The sequence below is a fragment of the Garra rufa genome, chromosome 3 (genome assembly GCF_049309525.1).
Source record: "Garra rufa chromosome 3, GarRuf1.0, whole genome shotgun sequence".
NCBI classification, from domain to species: Eukaryota; Metazoa; Chordata; class Actinopteri; order Cypriniformes; family Cyprinidae; genus Garra; species Garra rufa.
Window position 1 is genome coordinate 40,378,208 of NC_133363.1, and position 17,544 is coordinate 40,395,751.

The following is a 17,544-nucleotide window of genomic DNA, read 5'->3' on the forward strand; positions in this document are numbered from 1 at the left end:
TTTTCTCTGATCAGACTCTCAGCTTTTTAAAGTTCTGCATGTAAGAGTGCAGTGAGTTTAATGAGGGAAATGTTGACTAATGCTCAATAAATTACTCCCAGCATGCCTGTTGGGTTAATTAGCATATTAAAACAAAGCAGCCACTCAGGGCATGCAGGGGAAATCAGAAAGGAACATTTTGAGGCTGCATCTAGAGCCAAAGCCTTGAGCATCGAACGGTCACGGAGCCTTGGTTTGGCACTGGTGTGTGTTTGTACTTTATCTCACACATCGCTTGATTCAAAGATTTCATGCACAATAGCAAAACGTTACAAAAAATGTGCAATACGTGAAATTTAGCGTAAAATATTTAGGACATAAAATAGAGTGACAAAATATAGTGTGTTGCAGTTGATGGGTAGAAGGAGCATTAGAAGGCTAGAGGCCAGGGTGGTTTCTGTGTACGAGTGCATTCGTGCATTTGTGTGTGTGCATTATCCCGTGGCCTAGAGGCTTGTCTCATTTGAAATTGTTTTCCTCTGCTCTCCAGCATTATCTATTAACAGGGCCATTATCATGTTAATCCACAGAGTATTATTACGTAAACTAATGTATTCACATGTACACACAAACACTCCCTCATACGCACAGTGTCTGGAACCGTGATTGGATCAGTTGTTGTTAAATATTGTGCTGCATTTCTCTTCCTTGCAGGACTGCAAAACTAAATTTGACCTTTATATGTTGGCCTGTATCTAACCCTTCAAAACAAAAACAAAAACCTCATTGACAATGACATGGGAATGTGGGAATCCATTCAGGTCTACCGTTCTTCTCAGAGTGTTTCATCATACTGTATATCATTATCAGTTAAAGCGATAACAATTGAAACCAATGAATGGCAAAACTTTTGTTCTTGGCCCGTAAAGCCAGAGGCATTATACTGAAGCATTTCATGTATACACACCCCATTAATTTATTACTTCCTCCTTTAATCTTCCTTACTCTCCCTTTCCTTGTTCCTGCGTTTCAGAATTCGTATGGAATGGAAATGGAGAGAGAGAGAGAGAGAGAGAAAGGCATGAAGGAGAAAGAGGGAGGGGGTTAGTCAGTAAGAAAGAGAGGGAGAGCTAAACCTCCCACTGCTAGAGCGTTTTTGCTCTTGATGTTAATTTTCACAGCTCCATATGGTGCTGCAGACTCTTCACCTGCAGGCATCGCACACACACGCGTGCACACGCCACCCAGCCAGCACACACGCTACCTCAGGCCTGGCCTGTCACTCACATCAGCCCAGGCATCTGTCTGTTTTCTCTCTCTCTCTCTCTCACACACACACACACACACACATGCTCAGAGAGTCATTGTCCATTGTGCTCTGAGATCTCGAGAGATGCCCGTCGTATTTTTGCATCGACTTCTGATGCCCTGCCCCCGCTCCGCTCTCATTTAGAGCCACAAATCTGCTGCTGTTTGTATGTGTGAGTGCATGGCTGTGTGTATGTGTGTGTTTTCTATGTGTTATCTTGTCATTGATTATAAAAGGCTCTTTAATTTCGTCTCACCCCATGTTGGGATTAATTTGCATTCTTTGTCAGGAGTTAATGGCGTCTCCCGATGGCTCGCTCGGAAAATCTTTGAAGACTGCAGACTGGCTGGCGTGTGTATACAGCCTCCAGCGCTTCTCCTCCTGATTGATTTGTTGTTGCCTTTTCTGTTTTCCGGCTGTTTTGGTTTCAGCTCATTTTAAGCCTCGTATTCATCTGAATATACTGTATGCTTTTGCTCTCCCTGAGCTTTAATGCTATATTTAAGCAATATCACCCTCGCAAGAGTGTTGTTGCTATTGAGGCCGAAAGTAATCACAGCCATGGCAATATTTGTGTAAAAGCACAATTTTGAATGTGATATTACTTTTATACAACAGCTTTGTAAACAAAAAGTTGATATTGAGAAACTTGCAGTTCAGAAAAAAATTGGCTAAAGCGTTGTGTAATAATTTTTTGGCTCCAGCTCCACTCCAGGTTTTTCAATTCTTCTCACATGCTCACTGGTGAAACCCCGCTCTGAGCGATCCTGGAGTGAAAGAAAGCATTGGCTGCTCCTTTTTTCCTAGCAAAATCACTTCTTTGACTCTACATTGCTTACACTATTTGGTCTGAAACTTCACAAACACAGACAAATGTGTTACAAATGGAGAAACTAAAAATAAAAACAAAAACTTCATGTAGGAATTACTTTTTTTTTATTCAGAAATTGTAAATTTCACAAATAATTATAAAGAGAAGTGAAATTTCGAACCAGAAAGACTGAAATAGTAATTTTTAAATAAAAAATCTTCTTAAATAATTGCTTTTAAAAATTCTTTGAAACTATCCACCTTTTTCCGGAGAAACTGATGAACGCCACCATGACGGATTCTAACTCGTTTCGTTTGGATGCTCTTGGGTTCTGATCTCCATAGAAATTCATGCTAAACTGGGTCAAAAAGATTGACCGAATTGATTGAATTGAAACGTTTTAAATATAAAAGGGTTATATGTGTGCAGGGTTAAGCTGTGCATTAATTTGACTAGAAACACCAGAGACGGAAATTTAAAGCATCTTTACGTTATGAGGTGGACGAGACTCTGCATTCAGAAAAAAGGTGGATACATTAATAAAAATCTATTTTTTTTTACAGTATGCAAAACGGCTTTGTTTTGCATTTACTTTCCATTTAAGAGCTCACTTAAAGGGGCAGTTCACCCAAAAATTCTAAATCTATTATTAATTCACATGGACTATTTTAACAATGTTCTGACTACCTTTTTCGGCCTTGAAGGTCATATGGGTTTGGAATGACATGAGGGTGACTAATAATAACTAACTGTAGCACTAACCTTTTCAAAAAGGAGCCAAGGTGATGTATTTAAAGTGGTCTTTATTGTTCAGTGGAGATCACATTGAAGTATTTCATCCAACTCCAGTGGTTTAATTGGAAAATGGCACGTACAGCAAATATTTATGCCTTTAATTGTCCTGTGATTGCCGTGCTTTGCTGTTTTAGCCAATTCTGTGTGTTATTTAGTTCCTACATTATTGGTCCAACATCTCCAGGTATTTAAAGAGAGCTGGGCCGTGTTTAATTGAGAAAGAGAATCAATGGCTAGCGTAATATGTCATCAGAGTGGTCTCACACCGTTAGCTGTTAAACTATGAGGTCCAGGCAGGAAGTTTAAGCCAGATTGCATAAGCAGAGTGTTGCCCTGAAAAATAAAATTTCAGTTCAAACAACAAAATGTGTGACAAAGTACTTAGTTTGTCTCCATCTAAGATAAACCCTCTCTCAGATTACTTACATCTAGCAAGAAGGAATTGCAAAGCAGAAAAGTACTAAAATTCTCTTTCCAACAGGAATGCTATTTAAAAACCGTATGTATTTTATCATCACATTTAATATCCCAGACTGTGGTGCTTTTTGAGATGTATATCATGAGTGTACTTCTAGAGTCAAACATATAAACCTGGAGGTGAATAAAATGCAGGAAATATAAAATTAATGGAAAAAATGCTTGGTGAAGCTTATCCTAATTGAGGATCAGACTATTAGCGGCTGTGTTTTCATTATGTAAACGATGTTAACACATCATGCCCATATCTTGCCATCAGGGTTTTTATAATCTTCCCCCAGTGATCATAAACATGTCTTCATGCAACGCTTGTGATTGTAACATGCTAATTGCATGTTTTCGCTCTCGCTTACTCATTCTCACCTAAATCCGTGATTTTTTTTTCTCTCCTTGCAGATTCAAAAGAACCAGGGCTCTTTAATGGTAAGTGTTTTTCATGTATTTTCAGAGATGTAGGCGGCTCCTCTCGCAACCCCTCGCAGTTTTCTCCTCACCTCGCATGGTTGCCTCCCTCTGAAGTTAATACCAGACAATAATACGCTCTGTCTTAACAGCCTGTATTCAGATTAGGTGCCATTAGAAATAAGAAAACATTACAGATCAAATGGCTTTTCCCGAGTCAGAGTGCATTTGATTAAGCTGTATTGCTACCTGTTTTATTGCATTAATGATTTTATTTCCTTTGCACTGTAAGGACGTTGTATGGGGTCTAATCTCTTTTTCTTCTACCCCCCTCTATCACAGCCTCTCCAGTTATTGCAGTGCATTGTTGATGAGGTGAGTCTGTGTCCCATGTACGAAACCGTCCCTAATGGGGTGGAAAGCTGATATTTTGTTTCCTAATGAAGCGAGGTGCATTATCAGCTCTGCTCAGGGTTTGAGCTCTGAAGAGCTGGAGCTGTCGAGAGCTCGGCCGTGCTGATGTCAAGGCCTTGAACGGAACAATTGGCTTAAGTCTGGATTTGAAAATTCAGCTAAACTTGGGTTGAGCAGCAAATTGTAGTTGTTTCAGACTAACAATCGCATTTAAAAAAAAAAATGACTACATTTCATATATTTTCTTATTTTTACTTCACTACAACTTCATACATTGTTTTTTATTCTCTCTGTTTTTTTCTCCCTCATTCTATCTCTCTCTTGCACGTGTGTAAACATGCGGGCACACACAGTTTGCTGGTTTAATGTAGCATGACAGGGCCCTGGACAACTGAGGGTTGTGGACCACAGAGTTGTTGCATTAACCTTGACATCCGTTAGGCGCTAAAATACACCCAGCTAAACCCTGACACATTTTCTCACCCTTATCTCTCTGAGGAGTTGGGTCAGGGGCAGTTAAACCTAGATATTCCTTGAAACAGATACAGCTTGTGTGTTAAACTCACTTCTCTGATATACACACCTTTTTTAGTATAACTCTGGTGTGTATGTAGATTTGTATGCAGTATTTCACCCAGTCAGCCTAATGATTCTTCAGATTTTACTGGCCCTGAGGCAGTTGTTTGCAGTGTGTGTCTATGTATGTATGTACATATTTGACCCTGGACCACAAAACCAGTCATAAGGTTAAATTTTACAAAACTGAGATATATACATCATATGAAAGCTCAATAAATAAGCTTTCTATTGATGTATGGTTTGTTAGGATAGGACAATATTTGGCCGAGATACATCTATTTGAAAATCTGAAATCTAAGGGTGCAAAAAATCAAAATACTGAGAAAATCACCTTTTAAGTTCTCCAAATTAAGTTCTTAACAATGCATATTACTAATCAAAAATTACATTTGGATAGGTTTACAGTAGGAATTTTACAAAAAATCTTCATGGAACATGATCTTTACTTAATTTCCTAATGATTTTTGACAAATGAAAAATCAATAATTTTGACCCATACAATAGTCGCGTTTCCACTGTCGGGCCAAAAGCGGGCGTGCTAGTGCGTGCCACGGCCAGTCGCGTTTCCACTGTCACTTCCGGGGCCTGATCGTGCCTCGTCGGTGCTTCCTCAGGGCCAATGGCCCGGGTTTTTCGGCCCGACGAAAACCTTGGGCCAAAGCGGGCCAGCTGGGGCTTGAGGCGTGGTCAAAGTGAAAGGCGGAGTTCATGCAAAGTTTCGATAAGCGTGCAGTCAGGTAAAAGTGTGTCTGCGGTAAGATGCGCATTTCGCTGTATTACGTCGTGCAAAAAACTCATAAAACTTAAAATGGAGAATCGTCAGTACTGGTCTGCGGAAGATACCAGGGCTCTTCTGAGTATTTGGGCCGAGGACAGTTTGACGGCGTCTGCAGAAACGAAGACGTGATAAAATACATCGTTGCTGAACTCGCAAAGCTAAATATCTAGTTAAGTTCGAGACAAGTTGAAGAAATTGCGGGCGCAGTACAAAGCCATAAAAACGCACAATGGACAAAGTGGTGCCCATGCAGAAAAGACACATTAGGCAGATATTGATATGGAAATCTATGCCGTTTTGATGGGCACAGTACTTAAATGGTTATCTGATGGAGCACCTTTTTTGTCCTGTGTAAATCAGGTCCTATATTAATAGTTGCACCATTAACTGTTGTTACAGACAACTATGTGATGAAAACATTATTTAAACGCATGTCTGATGAGTATACTCTTATTTAAATTTGGACAAATGCAAGTACGATCCTATAAAAATGAGATCTGATGTATAAGGTGATTTACATCGTCCAAAGAAACCCCCCAAAAACTCACCAACACACCTTGATAACATTTAACATACACTGTATCTGTACCTAAATAAAGGCATAAAAGATTATACTATAAGTACAAAGGTGTCGTTATTTTTTGCAATAGGGTGTAGATGCAACATTTTGTATTATGTGATACAAAGTTAGACGAAAGATTTGAGTGTAGGTCATAAAAACAAAGCTTCTTTTCACGTGATTAATTAATGTAATATATTACAAATATTGCTGCTGCATTAACAACTGTTGCAGAGCATTTCTTGCATCAGAACAGACATCGCCAACATTACAAGGCGTTTCTGCATTCGCTGTATTATTATTTTTTTCGCCTTGCAGCTAACATAAGCTTCCATCTTCGCATCGCTGCCTCATCTTCCACCAAGAAAACACCGAAAGGAGCAAACAAACAGCCGCTTCGGATCTCTCCATTTTGTTCGTTCGATAATCACACTATGGTGGCCTACCTGACTTACTTTCAATCTCCCCGCTGAAAGGGGAGGGGTTTCGTGACGTTTGATCCAATGAGGTGTGTAAAGGGCAGGCTTTAGGTTTGCACAGCGAGGCTACTGGCTCGATAGTGGAAACGCAGCTTACTTTTGGCCTCGGTGCTTGCGACTCGAGGCCATTGGCCCCGCCCGGCACGCTCTTAGCACTGGCTCGCACTGGCCCGACAGTGGAAAAGCGGCTATTGTATTTTTGGCTATTGCTACAAATATACCCCAGCGACTTAAGACTGGTTTTGTGGTCCAGGGTCACATATATGCCCACCAAGGCTGCGTTATTTGTTTAAAAAAAAATTGTTTTAGAACTGTGAAAACAGTAATATTCTGAATTATTATTAGTAGTATAAAATTACTGTTTTCTGTCTTGATATATTTTATGATGTAACTTGTTTCAGTGATGGCAAAGCTGAATTTTCAGCAGCCATTACTCCACTCTTCAGTGCCACATGTTCATGACTCGGAAATGGCCCGGCCATTTCTTTATTTTAGTGTTCTTAGCTTCAAGGAACTGCGTTACGTGTTTTGCAGTGTGACAGGAGTATTGTCTTGCGTGAAAATTGCCGGCTGATTGGGAGATGCTTGCAGGAAAGGAACTGCTTTTTGCTGAAGGAAGTTCTGATTAAGATTTGCATTCACCCTGCCATGTAGCTGTATAAGAGGCTCAATTTATGCTGCAGAAAATATCCTCCAAACCAAGGCACTTCTTCCTTCACTTGGCCTTTAGTCTTTACTCAGTTTGAAGCAGAAATGTTTCCCATTAGACCCTGATCAATTCAACTTGCTCTCATCACTAAAGTGAACTTTAGACCAGTTCTCCTCTCTCGACACAATATGCTCCTCAGCAAAGGTGAGCATAGCCTTTTGATTCTTTCTGCTGATGAGATCCTTGGTCACTTCAGAATGCACTTTCAGTCTTGACTTCTTTCAAGACCTATCCATACCCTTAGCAGCAACAACTGCCATCAAGCGTTTGCGATAACTTGCAATGAGTCTGTTACAGCGCTGTGCAGAAATTTTGGTCCACTCATCTTGCCAGAATTGTTGTAATTCAGCCACATTGGAGGGTTTTCGAACATGAACCGCCTTTTTAAGGTCATGCCACAGCATCTCAATAAGATTTAGATCAGGACTTTGACTAGGCCACTTCAAAGTCTTCATTTTGTTTTTCTTCAGCCATTCAGAGGTGGATTTGCTGGTGTGTTTTGGATCATTGTCTTGCTGCGGAACCCAAGTTTGCTTCAGCTTGAGGTCACAAACAGGTGACCGGACATTGTCCTTCAGGGTTTTTGGTAGACAGCAGAATTCATGGTTCCATTTATCACAGCAAGTCTTCCAGGTCCAGAAGCAGCAAAACAGCCCCAGACCATCACACTACCACCACCATATTTTATTGTTGATATGATGTTCTTTTTCTGAAATGCTGTGTAACTTTTACGCCAGATGTAATGGGACACACAAAAGTTCAACTTTTGTCTCGTCAGTCCACAGAGTATTTTCCCAAAAGTCTTGGGGATCATCAAGATGTTTTCTGGCAAAACTGAGACGAGCCTTTATGTTCTTTTGTCTCAGCAGCGGTTTTCATCTTGGAACTCTGCCATGCAGGCCATTTTTCACAAAACACAAAAACACTTTTAATTAGTTTGATGATCTGAAACATTAAATTGTGACAAACATGCAAAAAAAAAAAAAAAAAAAAAATCATTAAGGGGGCCAACACTTTTTCACATCACTGGCGATGTAATAAGTTTTCTTGCAATTGTTCTGGCAGGATTTTTTTTTTACGGAAATATCTCATAATTCACTGATGCGTCCATGTCGCGCTTACTTACAACAGCATTTGTGAGAAATTTTTATGTCATCTTTTTAGGACTGTAAAACGAAGAGTGTACACACATCTTTAGCAACAGTGTGAAAGTGAATAGCACATAGCAGGCACAATTACTGGTATAAACAGGTTTATTGGTACAAATATGTGTCATAGTTTTCAAAAGCCTCTATTTTCACAGTCCACACTACAAGGCGAAAACGTTGTCAAATTTATCCACTTTGTAGAGTGTTTTCAAAAAAAAGGTTTCCGTTTTCCTTTCTTTCAAACAAAAACATATTAGTGTGGACATGGCCTCAGTGAAAATAAGAGTAATGCAACCAGTTAAATAGGGTTTGTCATATAATTAAGGAAATTAGCACCAGGTGTCAGATTAACACCAATAACTTGGAGGTATCTGTAAGTGTTCTCTAATTGTGATCAGAGTTCTTTTTCACATCTCATTTAGGTTTTTTATATTGTGCTTCAGAATACAATTAATACAGGTAGTTGGAATTGTTATACAAAAGTATCTCAAGAATCTCACATTCCCATTTTGTTGTGTTATGTATAGCTATTTTGAATTCACTGTTGTCTGCTCACTAAACAGCTGTGCACATTCACCCCTGGGCCACAGGGCCATCCATATTGTTTTTTTTTTCTAGTTAAAAAGTAAGATGACAACATCTGTTAAAACTATTGGCTCTGAATAGCTGTACCTTGGCAAACCTCAGCAGATTTGTTCCTTAAATTAGCACATCTGAGGAGTTATGAGAGGTCATCTTGTATCACACTCAACACTCAAACAATCCCCAAATTTGCATCAGTCTCCTCAGCATTTAGTTAAAGCCCGTAGGCCATGGTAACTCCGATATTTAAATGCGCTTTCCACCGCTATGTGAGTAATTAATAAGTAATTGTGTTAATTGTGTGTGTGGGGGAAGCCTCTCCCTTCTCTTCTCTGCTTGAGCTACTTACTGACACATGCTAATAACAGAACGCCACAGAGAGATGAAGGAGAGGGAAGCATAAACACACATTAAACATACCGAACGTGTCCTTTCTGCTATAGATTGCTGCACGTAATTAATAATTAAACGGCCGCTCGTGTAATGAGTTGACCTGCTTGAACTGTTCATTACTCATCCGGCGGAGGCATCACTCAAACTATTTTCTGCCTTGCCCTTCGCTCCGTCTCCCTCAGGCCAAAGAGTGCGCCGCCACGCCGCTGCCGACTGCATTCAGCTGACCAAGGCCTTATTACTCACTGCCACTGATTTACAACCTTCGGAGAGAGACAGTGAGAGAGAGCTTGAGACGGGAGTTGTGGGTACTCCCCAGGACCTACTTTAAAGAGTAATCTAGTGCACAGACCGAGAAAGAGACAGAGTGAATGTGATAGACTCAAAGAGCAGGAGAAAAGAGAACATTTAGAAACTATACCTGAGAGAATATGAGAAATGGGCAGAATAAAGAGGGATATCTGCTCAAGAAGGACATCAAGACCAGTCAATTAGAAAAATGGAAAAGAATATTTTGTGGTGTGAATGTACGATCTGAGACGCATTAAATGTGAACTCACCATCGGTAATGTTAAAAAGTCACATTAAGGTAAAAAAAAAAAAAGTGTCACAAAGCAGATGGGACAAATTCAGGAAGTTGATCTAGTAATTTGTCCACTTCCAGACTTCCAGAGGATGCTAGTAATGACAGTCTGGCTATCTAGGTTGTCTAGGTTGTCTACTTGTACTTTTTTTAAACTTAAGAACACCACATTCTTTCCCGTTCCATTATGCTCTATTTGGAAATATTTGTGTCTGCTCACGACACGACAAATCCCAGACAGTAAATTGATGCTGCGTTTTATTTATGACTTACTGACGCAAAGTTCAAATGATTTTTAACAGTCGCTTTGTCATGTCCAGTGTAGACAGACTTTAGCTGTTGCGGCATGCCACAATAACTGTTGCTTCCGGTGTAGACACGGTGTTAGCAATTACAAAAGTGAACGTACCATCAGTAATGACAAACATGAGCTTACCATTAATAATGATAAACGTGAGATTACTTTCAGTAATAACAAAAATGAACTTACCATCACTATTGATAAACGTGAGCTAATTACAAAAGTGAACTTGCCATCAGTAATGATGAACATGAGCTTACCTTTGGTAATGACGAACATGAACTTACCATCAGTAATAGAGAATGTGTGTGTGAGCTTACTTTCGGTAATGACCACATGAACGTAGTATCGGTAATGACGAACGTAAGCTTACCTTCGGTAATGACCACATGGACTTAATATCGGTAATGATGAACGTGAGCTTACCTTTGGTAGTGACGAACATGAACTTACCATCAGTAATAGAGAATGTGTGTGTGAGCTTACCTTTGGTAATGACAAATATGAGCTTACTTTCGGTAATGACCACATGAACTTAATATCGGTAATGATGAACGTAAGCTTACCTTCGGTAATGACGAACATGAACTTACCATTAGTAATAGAGAATGTGTGTGTGAGCTTACTTCTGTAATGACAAACATGAACCTATTATCGGTAATGATGAACGTGAGCTTACCTTCAGTAATGACGAATGTGAGCTTACCATCGTTAATGACGAACATGAACTTACCATCAGTAATAGAGAATGTGTGTGTGAGCTTACTTTCGGTAATGACCACATGAACGTATTATCGGTATTGACAAACGTAAGCTTACCTTCGGTAATGACCACATGAACTTAATATCGGTAATGACGAACGTAAGCTTACCTTCGGTAATGACAAACATGAACTTACCATCAGTAATAGAGAATGTTGTGTGTGAGCTTACTTTCGGTAATGACCACATGAACTTAATATCGGTAATGACGAACGTAAGCTTACCTTCGGTAATGACGAACATGAACTTACCATCAGTAATAGAGAATGTTGTGTGTGAGCTTACTTTCGGTAATGACCACATGAACTTAATATCGGTAATGACGAACGTAAGCTTACCTTCGGTAATGACGAACATGAACTTACCATCAGTAATAGAGAATGTTGTGTGTGAGCTTACCTTCGGTAATGACCACATGAACTTAATATCGGTTATGACGAACGTAAGCTTACCTTCGGTAATGACGACCATGAACTTACCATCAGTAATAGAGAATGTTGTGTGTGAGCTTACCTTCGGTAATGACCACATGAACTTAATATCGGTAATGACGAACGTAAGCTTACCTTCGGTAATGACGAACGTAAGCTTACCTTCGGTAATGACGAACATGAACTTACCATCAGTAATAGAGAATGTTGTGTGTGAGCTTACTTTCGGTAATGACCACATGAACTTAATATCGATAATGATGAACGTAAGCTTACCTTCGGTAATGACGAACATGAACTTACCATCAGTAATAGAGAATGTTGTGTGTGAGCTTACTTTCGGTAATGACCACATGAACTTAATATCGGTAATGACGAACGTAAGCTTACCTTCGGTAATGACGAACATGAACTTACCATCAGTAATAGAGAATGTTGTGTGTGAGCTTACCTTCGGTAATGACCACATGAACTTAATATCGGTAATGACGAACGTAAGCTTACCTTCGGTAATGACGAACATGAACTTACCATCAGTAATAGAGAATGTTGTGTGTGAGCTTACTTTCGGTAATGACCACATGAACTTAATATCGATAATGATGAACGTTAGCTTACTTTCGGTAATGACGAACATAAACTTACCATCGGTAATGATAAACGTGAGTGTTAGCTTACCTTCGGTAATGATGAACGTGAGCTTACCATCGGTAATGATAAACTTAAGTGTTAGCTTACTTTCGGTAATGACGAACATAAACTTACCATCGGTAATGATAACACGTGAGTGTTAGCTTACCTTCGGTAATGATGAACGTGAGCTTACCATCGGTAATGATAAACTTAAGTGTTAGCTTACTTTCGGTAATGATGAACATGAACTTACCATCGGTAATGATAAACTTAAGTGTTAGCTTACTTTCGGTAATGATGAACATGAACTTACCATCGGTAATGATAACACGTGAGTGTTAGCTTACCTTCGGTAATGATGAACGTGAGCTTACCATCGGTAATGATAAACTTAAGTGTTAGCTTACTTTCGGTAATGATGAACATGAACTTACCATCGGTAATGATAAACGTGAGTGTTAGCTTACCTTCGGTAATGATGAACGTGAGCTTACCATCGGTAATGATAAACGTGAGTGTTAGCTTATCTTCGGTAATGATGAACGTGAGCTTACCATCGGTAATGATAAACTTAAGTGTTAGCTTACTTTCGGTAATGATGAACATGAACTTACCTTCGGTAATGATGAACGTGAGCTTACCATCGGTAATGATAAACTTAAGTGTTAGCTTACTTTCGGTAATGATGAACATGAACTTACCATCGGTAATGATAAACGTGAGTGTTAGCTTACTTTCGGTAATGATGAACGTGAGCTTACCATCGGTAATGATAAACTTAAGTGTTAGCTTACTTTCGGTAATGATGAACTTACCATCGGTAATGATAAACTTAAGTGTTAGCTTACTTTCGGTAATGATGAACATAAACTTACCATCGGTAATGATAAACGTGAGTATTAGCTTACCTTCGGTAATGATGAACGTGAGCTTACCATCGGTAATGATAAACTTAAGTGTTAGCTTACTTTCGGTAATGACGAACATAAACTTACCATCGGTAATGATAAACGTGAGTGTTAGCTTACCTTCGGTAATGATGAACGTGAGCTTACCATCGGTAATGATAAACTTAAGTGTTAGCTTACTTTCGGTAATGACGAACATAAACTTACCATCGGTAATGATAACACGTGAGTGTTAGGTCGTAATGACGAACATGAACTTACCATAGGTAATGATAAACGTGAGTGTTAGCTTACCTTCGGTAATGATGAACGTGAGCTTACAATCGGTAATGATAAACTTAAGTGTTAGCTTACTTTCGGTAATGACGAACATAAACTTACCATCGGTAATGATAACACGTGAGTGTTAGCTTACCTTCGGTAATGATGAACGTGAGCTTACCATCGGTAATGATAAACTTAAGTGTTAGCTTACTTTCGGTAATGACGAACATAAACTTACCATCGGTAATGATAAACGTGAGTGTTAGCTTACCTTCGGTAATGACGAACGTAAGCTTACCTTCGGTAATGACGAACATGAACTTACCATCAGTAATAGAGAATGTTGTGTGTGAGCTTACTTTCGGTAATGACCACATGAACTTAATATCGATAATGATGAACGTTAGCTTACTTTCGGTAATGACGAACATAAACTTACCATCGGTAATGATAAACGTGAGTGTTAGCTTACCTTCGGTAATGATGAACGTGAGCTTACCATCGGTAATGATAAACTTAAGTGTTAGCTTACTTTCGGTAATGACGAACATAAACTTACCATCGGTAATGATAACACGTGAGTGTTAGCTTACCTTCGGTAATGATGAACGTGAGCTTACCATCGGTAATGATAAACTTAAGTGTTAGCTTACTTTCGGTAATGATGAACATGAACTTACCATCGGTAATGATAAACTTAAGTGTTAGCTTACTTTCGGTAATGATGAACATGAACTTACCATCGGTAATGATAACACGTGAGTGTTAGCTTACCTTCGGTAATGATGAACGTGAGCTTACCATCGGTAATGATAAACTTAAGTGTTAGCTTACTTTCGGTAATGATGAACATGAACTTACCATCGGTAATGATAAACGTGAGTGTTAGCTTACCTTCGGTAATGATGAACGTGAGCTTACCATCGGTAATGATAAACGTGAGTGTTAGCTTATCTTCGGTAATGATGAACGTGAGCTTACCATCGGTAATGATAAACTTAAGTGTTAGCTTACTTTCGGTAATGATGAACATGAACTTACCTTCGGTAATGATGAACGTGAGCTTACCATCGGTAATGATAAACTTAAGTGTTAGCTTACTTTCGGTAATGATGAACATGAACTTACCATCGGTAATGATAAACGTGAGTGTTAGCTTACTTTCGGTAATGATGAACGTGAGCTTACCATCGGTAATGATAAACTTAAGTGTTAGCTTACTTTCGGTAATGATGAACTTACCATCGGTAATGATAAACTTAAGTGTTAGCTTACTTTCGGTAATGATGAACATAAACTTACCATCGGTAATGATAAACGTGAGTATTAGCTTACCTTCGGTAATGATGAACGTGAGCTTACCATCGGTAATAATAAACTTAAGTGTTAGCTTACTTTCGGTAATGACGAACATAAACTTACCATCGGTAATGATAAACGTGAGTGTTAGCTTACCTTCGGTAATGATGAACGTGAGCTTACAATCGGTAATGATAAACTTAAGTGTTAGCTTACTTTCGGTAATGACGAACATAAACTTACCATCGGTAATGATAACACGTGAGTGTTAGCTTACCTTCGGTAATGATGAACGTGAGCTTACCATCGGTAATGATAAACTTAAGTGTTAGCTTACTTTCGGTAATGACGAACATAAACTTACCATCGGTAATGATAAACGTGAGTGTTAGCTTACCTTCGGTAATGATGAATGTGAGCTTACCATCGGTAATGATAAAAAGTTGCTAAAAACAAAGAAGTGTCATGAAGTAAATAGGAGAAATTCAGGAAGGTCACAGGTCGTTGATTTAGTAATCTGAGTGCTTGGACTTCGAGAGGATGCTGGTAATGACAGTCTAGCTTGTTTGAAGGGCATTGTGTGTGAATGTGTATGGCTGGTTTCCATGGTGACCCCGGTATAAATAATCAGCTGCAAGGCCTCACAGGGCTCATGGGAAGGGTGAATAAATGGCTAAATGAGGTGAAGCTCAAAAGCTGTTTTTTTTGTACTCTTGTTTACTCTTTCACCTCTTTTATTTCTCTGCAAATCCCTCGAGCAGGTCCAGCTCTACTTGGTGTCCAATAGTTGTTGCTGTCTTGCTGATTTGTAGTGCACTTCTTTATAAGAGACACTCTTTTTCAGAACGGCACACTTGTCCATCTGCACGGCGGCCCGTCTTTAATTGTCCCTCTCTGGTCGTGTATTGAAACAACCCTGATGCTTCTAATAAGACTCAGGCTTAAATTCACCTCTGTAATTACTGATCTAATTTTGCCTGATAATTGCTGCTGGGCAATTACATGTATATTTACTGCTGGTATTGTGGAGGAAGACGGGCCATGGTCTGGCTCTGTTTGTAGTGTTGGATAATGGCAGCAAGCTGCATAATATAACAGTGCTTTCATCATCATCCTCATCATGCAGCCGCCACATCAAAGACCCCCAAATGAAGGTGTTTGTGCATCCTCAAGTGAACATGCATCTGTTTGTGTACGTGTGTGAGGCTGTGTTTATCTCGCTGTATTTACATGTCTGTGGTTATGAGTGTTGCTCTGAATCTGTGTTTTTGGTCCAGACATGGAACGTGTGTGTACTGTAGCTTCCAGGCAGTGAGTCTTGGCTGTGTAATGATGTATAGCTGCACTAGTGCAACTCTGGCTATGTTCATTTAAATAGGTGTGTGTTTCAAACTCTCTAGATCACAGAAAATCAGGGGTTCATACAAAAAAAGTGACTAGGGAGACGGCTTATAAAAAGAAACCTTTAGGAGACAAAAGCCCTGTGCCATTTAAATATCACTGTTTTAAAGAAATGTTTTGATAGTATAGTTCTAATATGAACAAAAATGTTCCATTACGGTTGATTCAACCTTAAAACTGGACCTCATATGTTAAATAATAACCTATAATATTTTTTGTAAAATATTCATTTTGAATACCAAAAGTTGTAATGTCATGTTACGAAGCTGTATGAACATTTATTTTTAATTACATGTTGTCATATGAACAAGTTAGTAATGTAAATCTCTTGAAACTGAAGTATGCATCACAGTATGATTTATGAGTTTCATTTTGAAAAATCTAACATATACTGACTTCAGTGAGGGAATCAGTTATGAACTTCGTGACAATTCTAAATTAATCAGTAAGTAAGTCTGATTCAAACCACCAACTCCTGAGTGAGTTTGAGACCGTTTTGTGAAGTAGTCATTAAAAAGGACATGTTCATAAGAGTTTAATCATTGAATGCAAAAACTTTTCTAGACTGTCTTTAATAACAATTAGATTTTTTTGTCGCATGTGCAACCTTTTTAGTCTCCCAAAAACCTCGGATCAAATCATTCCTTTCTATCATCCTGCTAGCTGGGTGTATGTGTGTTTTCAAGCTGCAACAAGATTGCTTGTATTGTGCAAAAAAAAGGTTTAATTTAATTCCTACTGGCTGTTAAAGCAGTTTCTTCTTTTCTTTGTCCCTGGCAAATAGGCATTTGTTAAAAGAAAATGTATTCACTTTTCCTTCCAATACATCAGTCCTTCCCAAACACCTTGAATCTCAATTCTGTCTTTAACATCAAGGCTTTTGTGTCTGTTTAACATGTTGATGTCCGATGTCGCAATTTTTTTCCCTGAGGTCATATTAATTCATATTATGGTTATGGTTGGAATACAAATAATCTTTTCTCTGAAACAGGCAATATTCTTCTTTTATCTCTAGTTTTAAACAGGGGCTCCAGTTTCCTGCTAAAAGTTAGAGTGCATTGAATATGTCTCAGATGCGTCCGAATACACGCATGAAAGCAAGCATTCACACAATTAGAAAGAGATCTGGAATTTGACTTTATTTTGCTTGTTCCATTTGGTTTCAATGTGTCTGTTCTTTAGAAGTACCTGATTTAATTTTCTTACCCTTTTAACATGATTTGGAGGTTGAGGTCGTAACTAAACATTCTTATCAACTGTACGCCTTCTGCCTCATGAGCCCATGAATGGCTCTCTCGCTCTGGCAGCGTAAGCGTTTTTTGTCTGTTTGTGTGTGTTTGTCCCATGTTCTGTACGTCAGCAACCTTCCACTGTCCAACAAAAGAGGGGTTCAGGTGCTTCCAAAATTTAATATACGCGGCTGCTTTTGAATGTCCACACATAGAATACCTCATTATGGACTGTAACCCTCCTGCAACCTAGTCAAGGCCAGACAAAATCTACAAGTTGTAAACCATAGATTTTTTTTGTAAAGTATAAATATCTTGT

The 17,544-nt window shown here is 39.0% G+C and overlaps 1 protein-coding gene across 1 annotated transcript in view; it reads left to right on the forward strand.

Annotated features, from left to right (window-relative positions):
- Nucleotides 1-17,544, forward strand: part of map2k5 (mitogen-activated protein kinase kinase 5) — a 78,110-nt gene that overhangs the window by 40,559 nt on the left and 20,007 nt on the right. The window contains exons 18-19 of the mRNA XM_073837060.1: nt 3,768-3,794; nt 4,116-4,148. Of these exons, the coding sequence (XP_073693161.1) occupies nt 3,768-3,794; nt 4,116-4,148 (60 nt within the window). The remainder of the gene's footprint in view (nt 1-3,767; nt 3,795-4,115; nt 4,149-17,544) is intronic.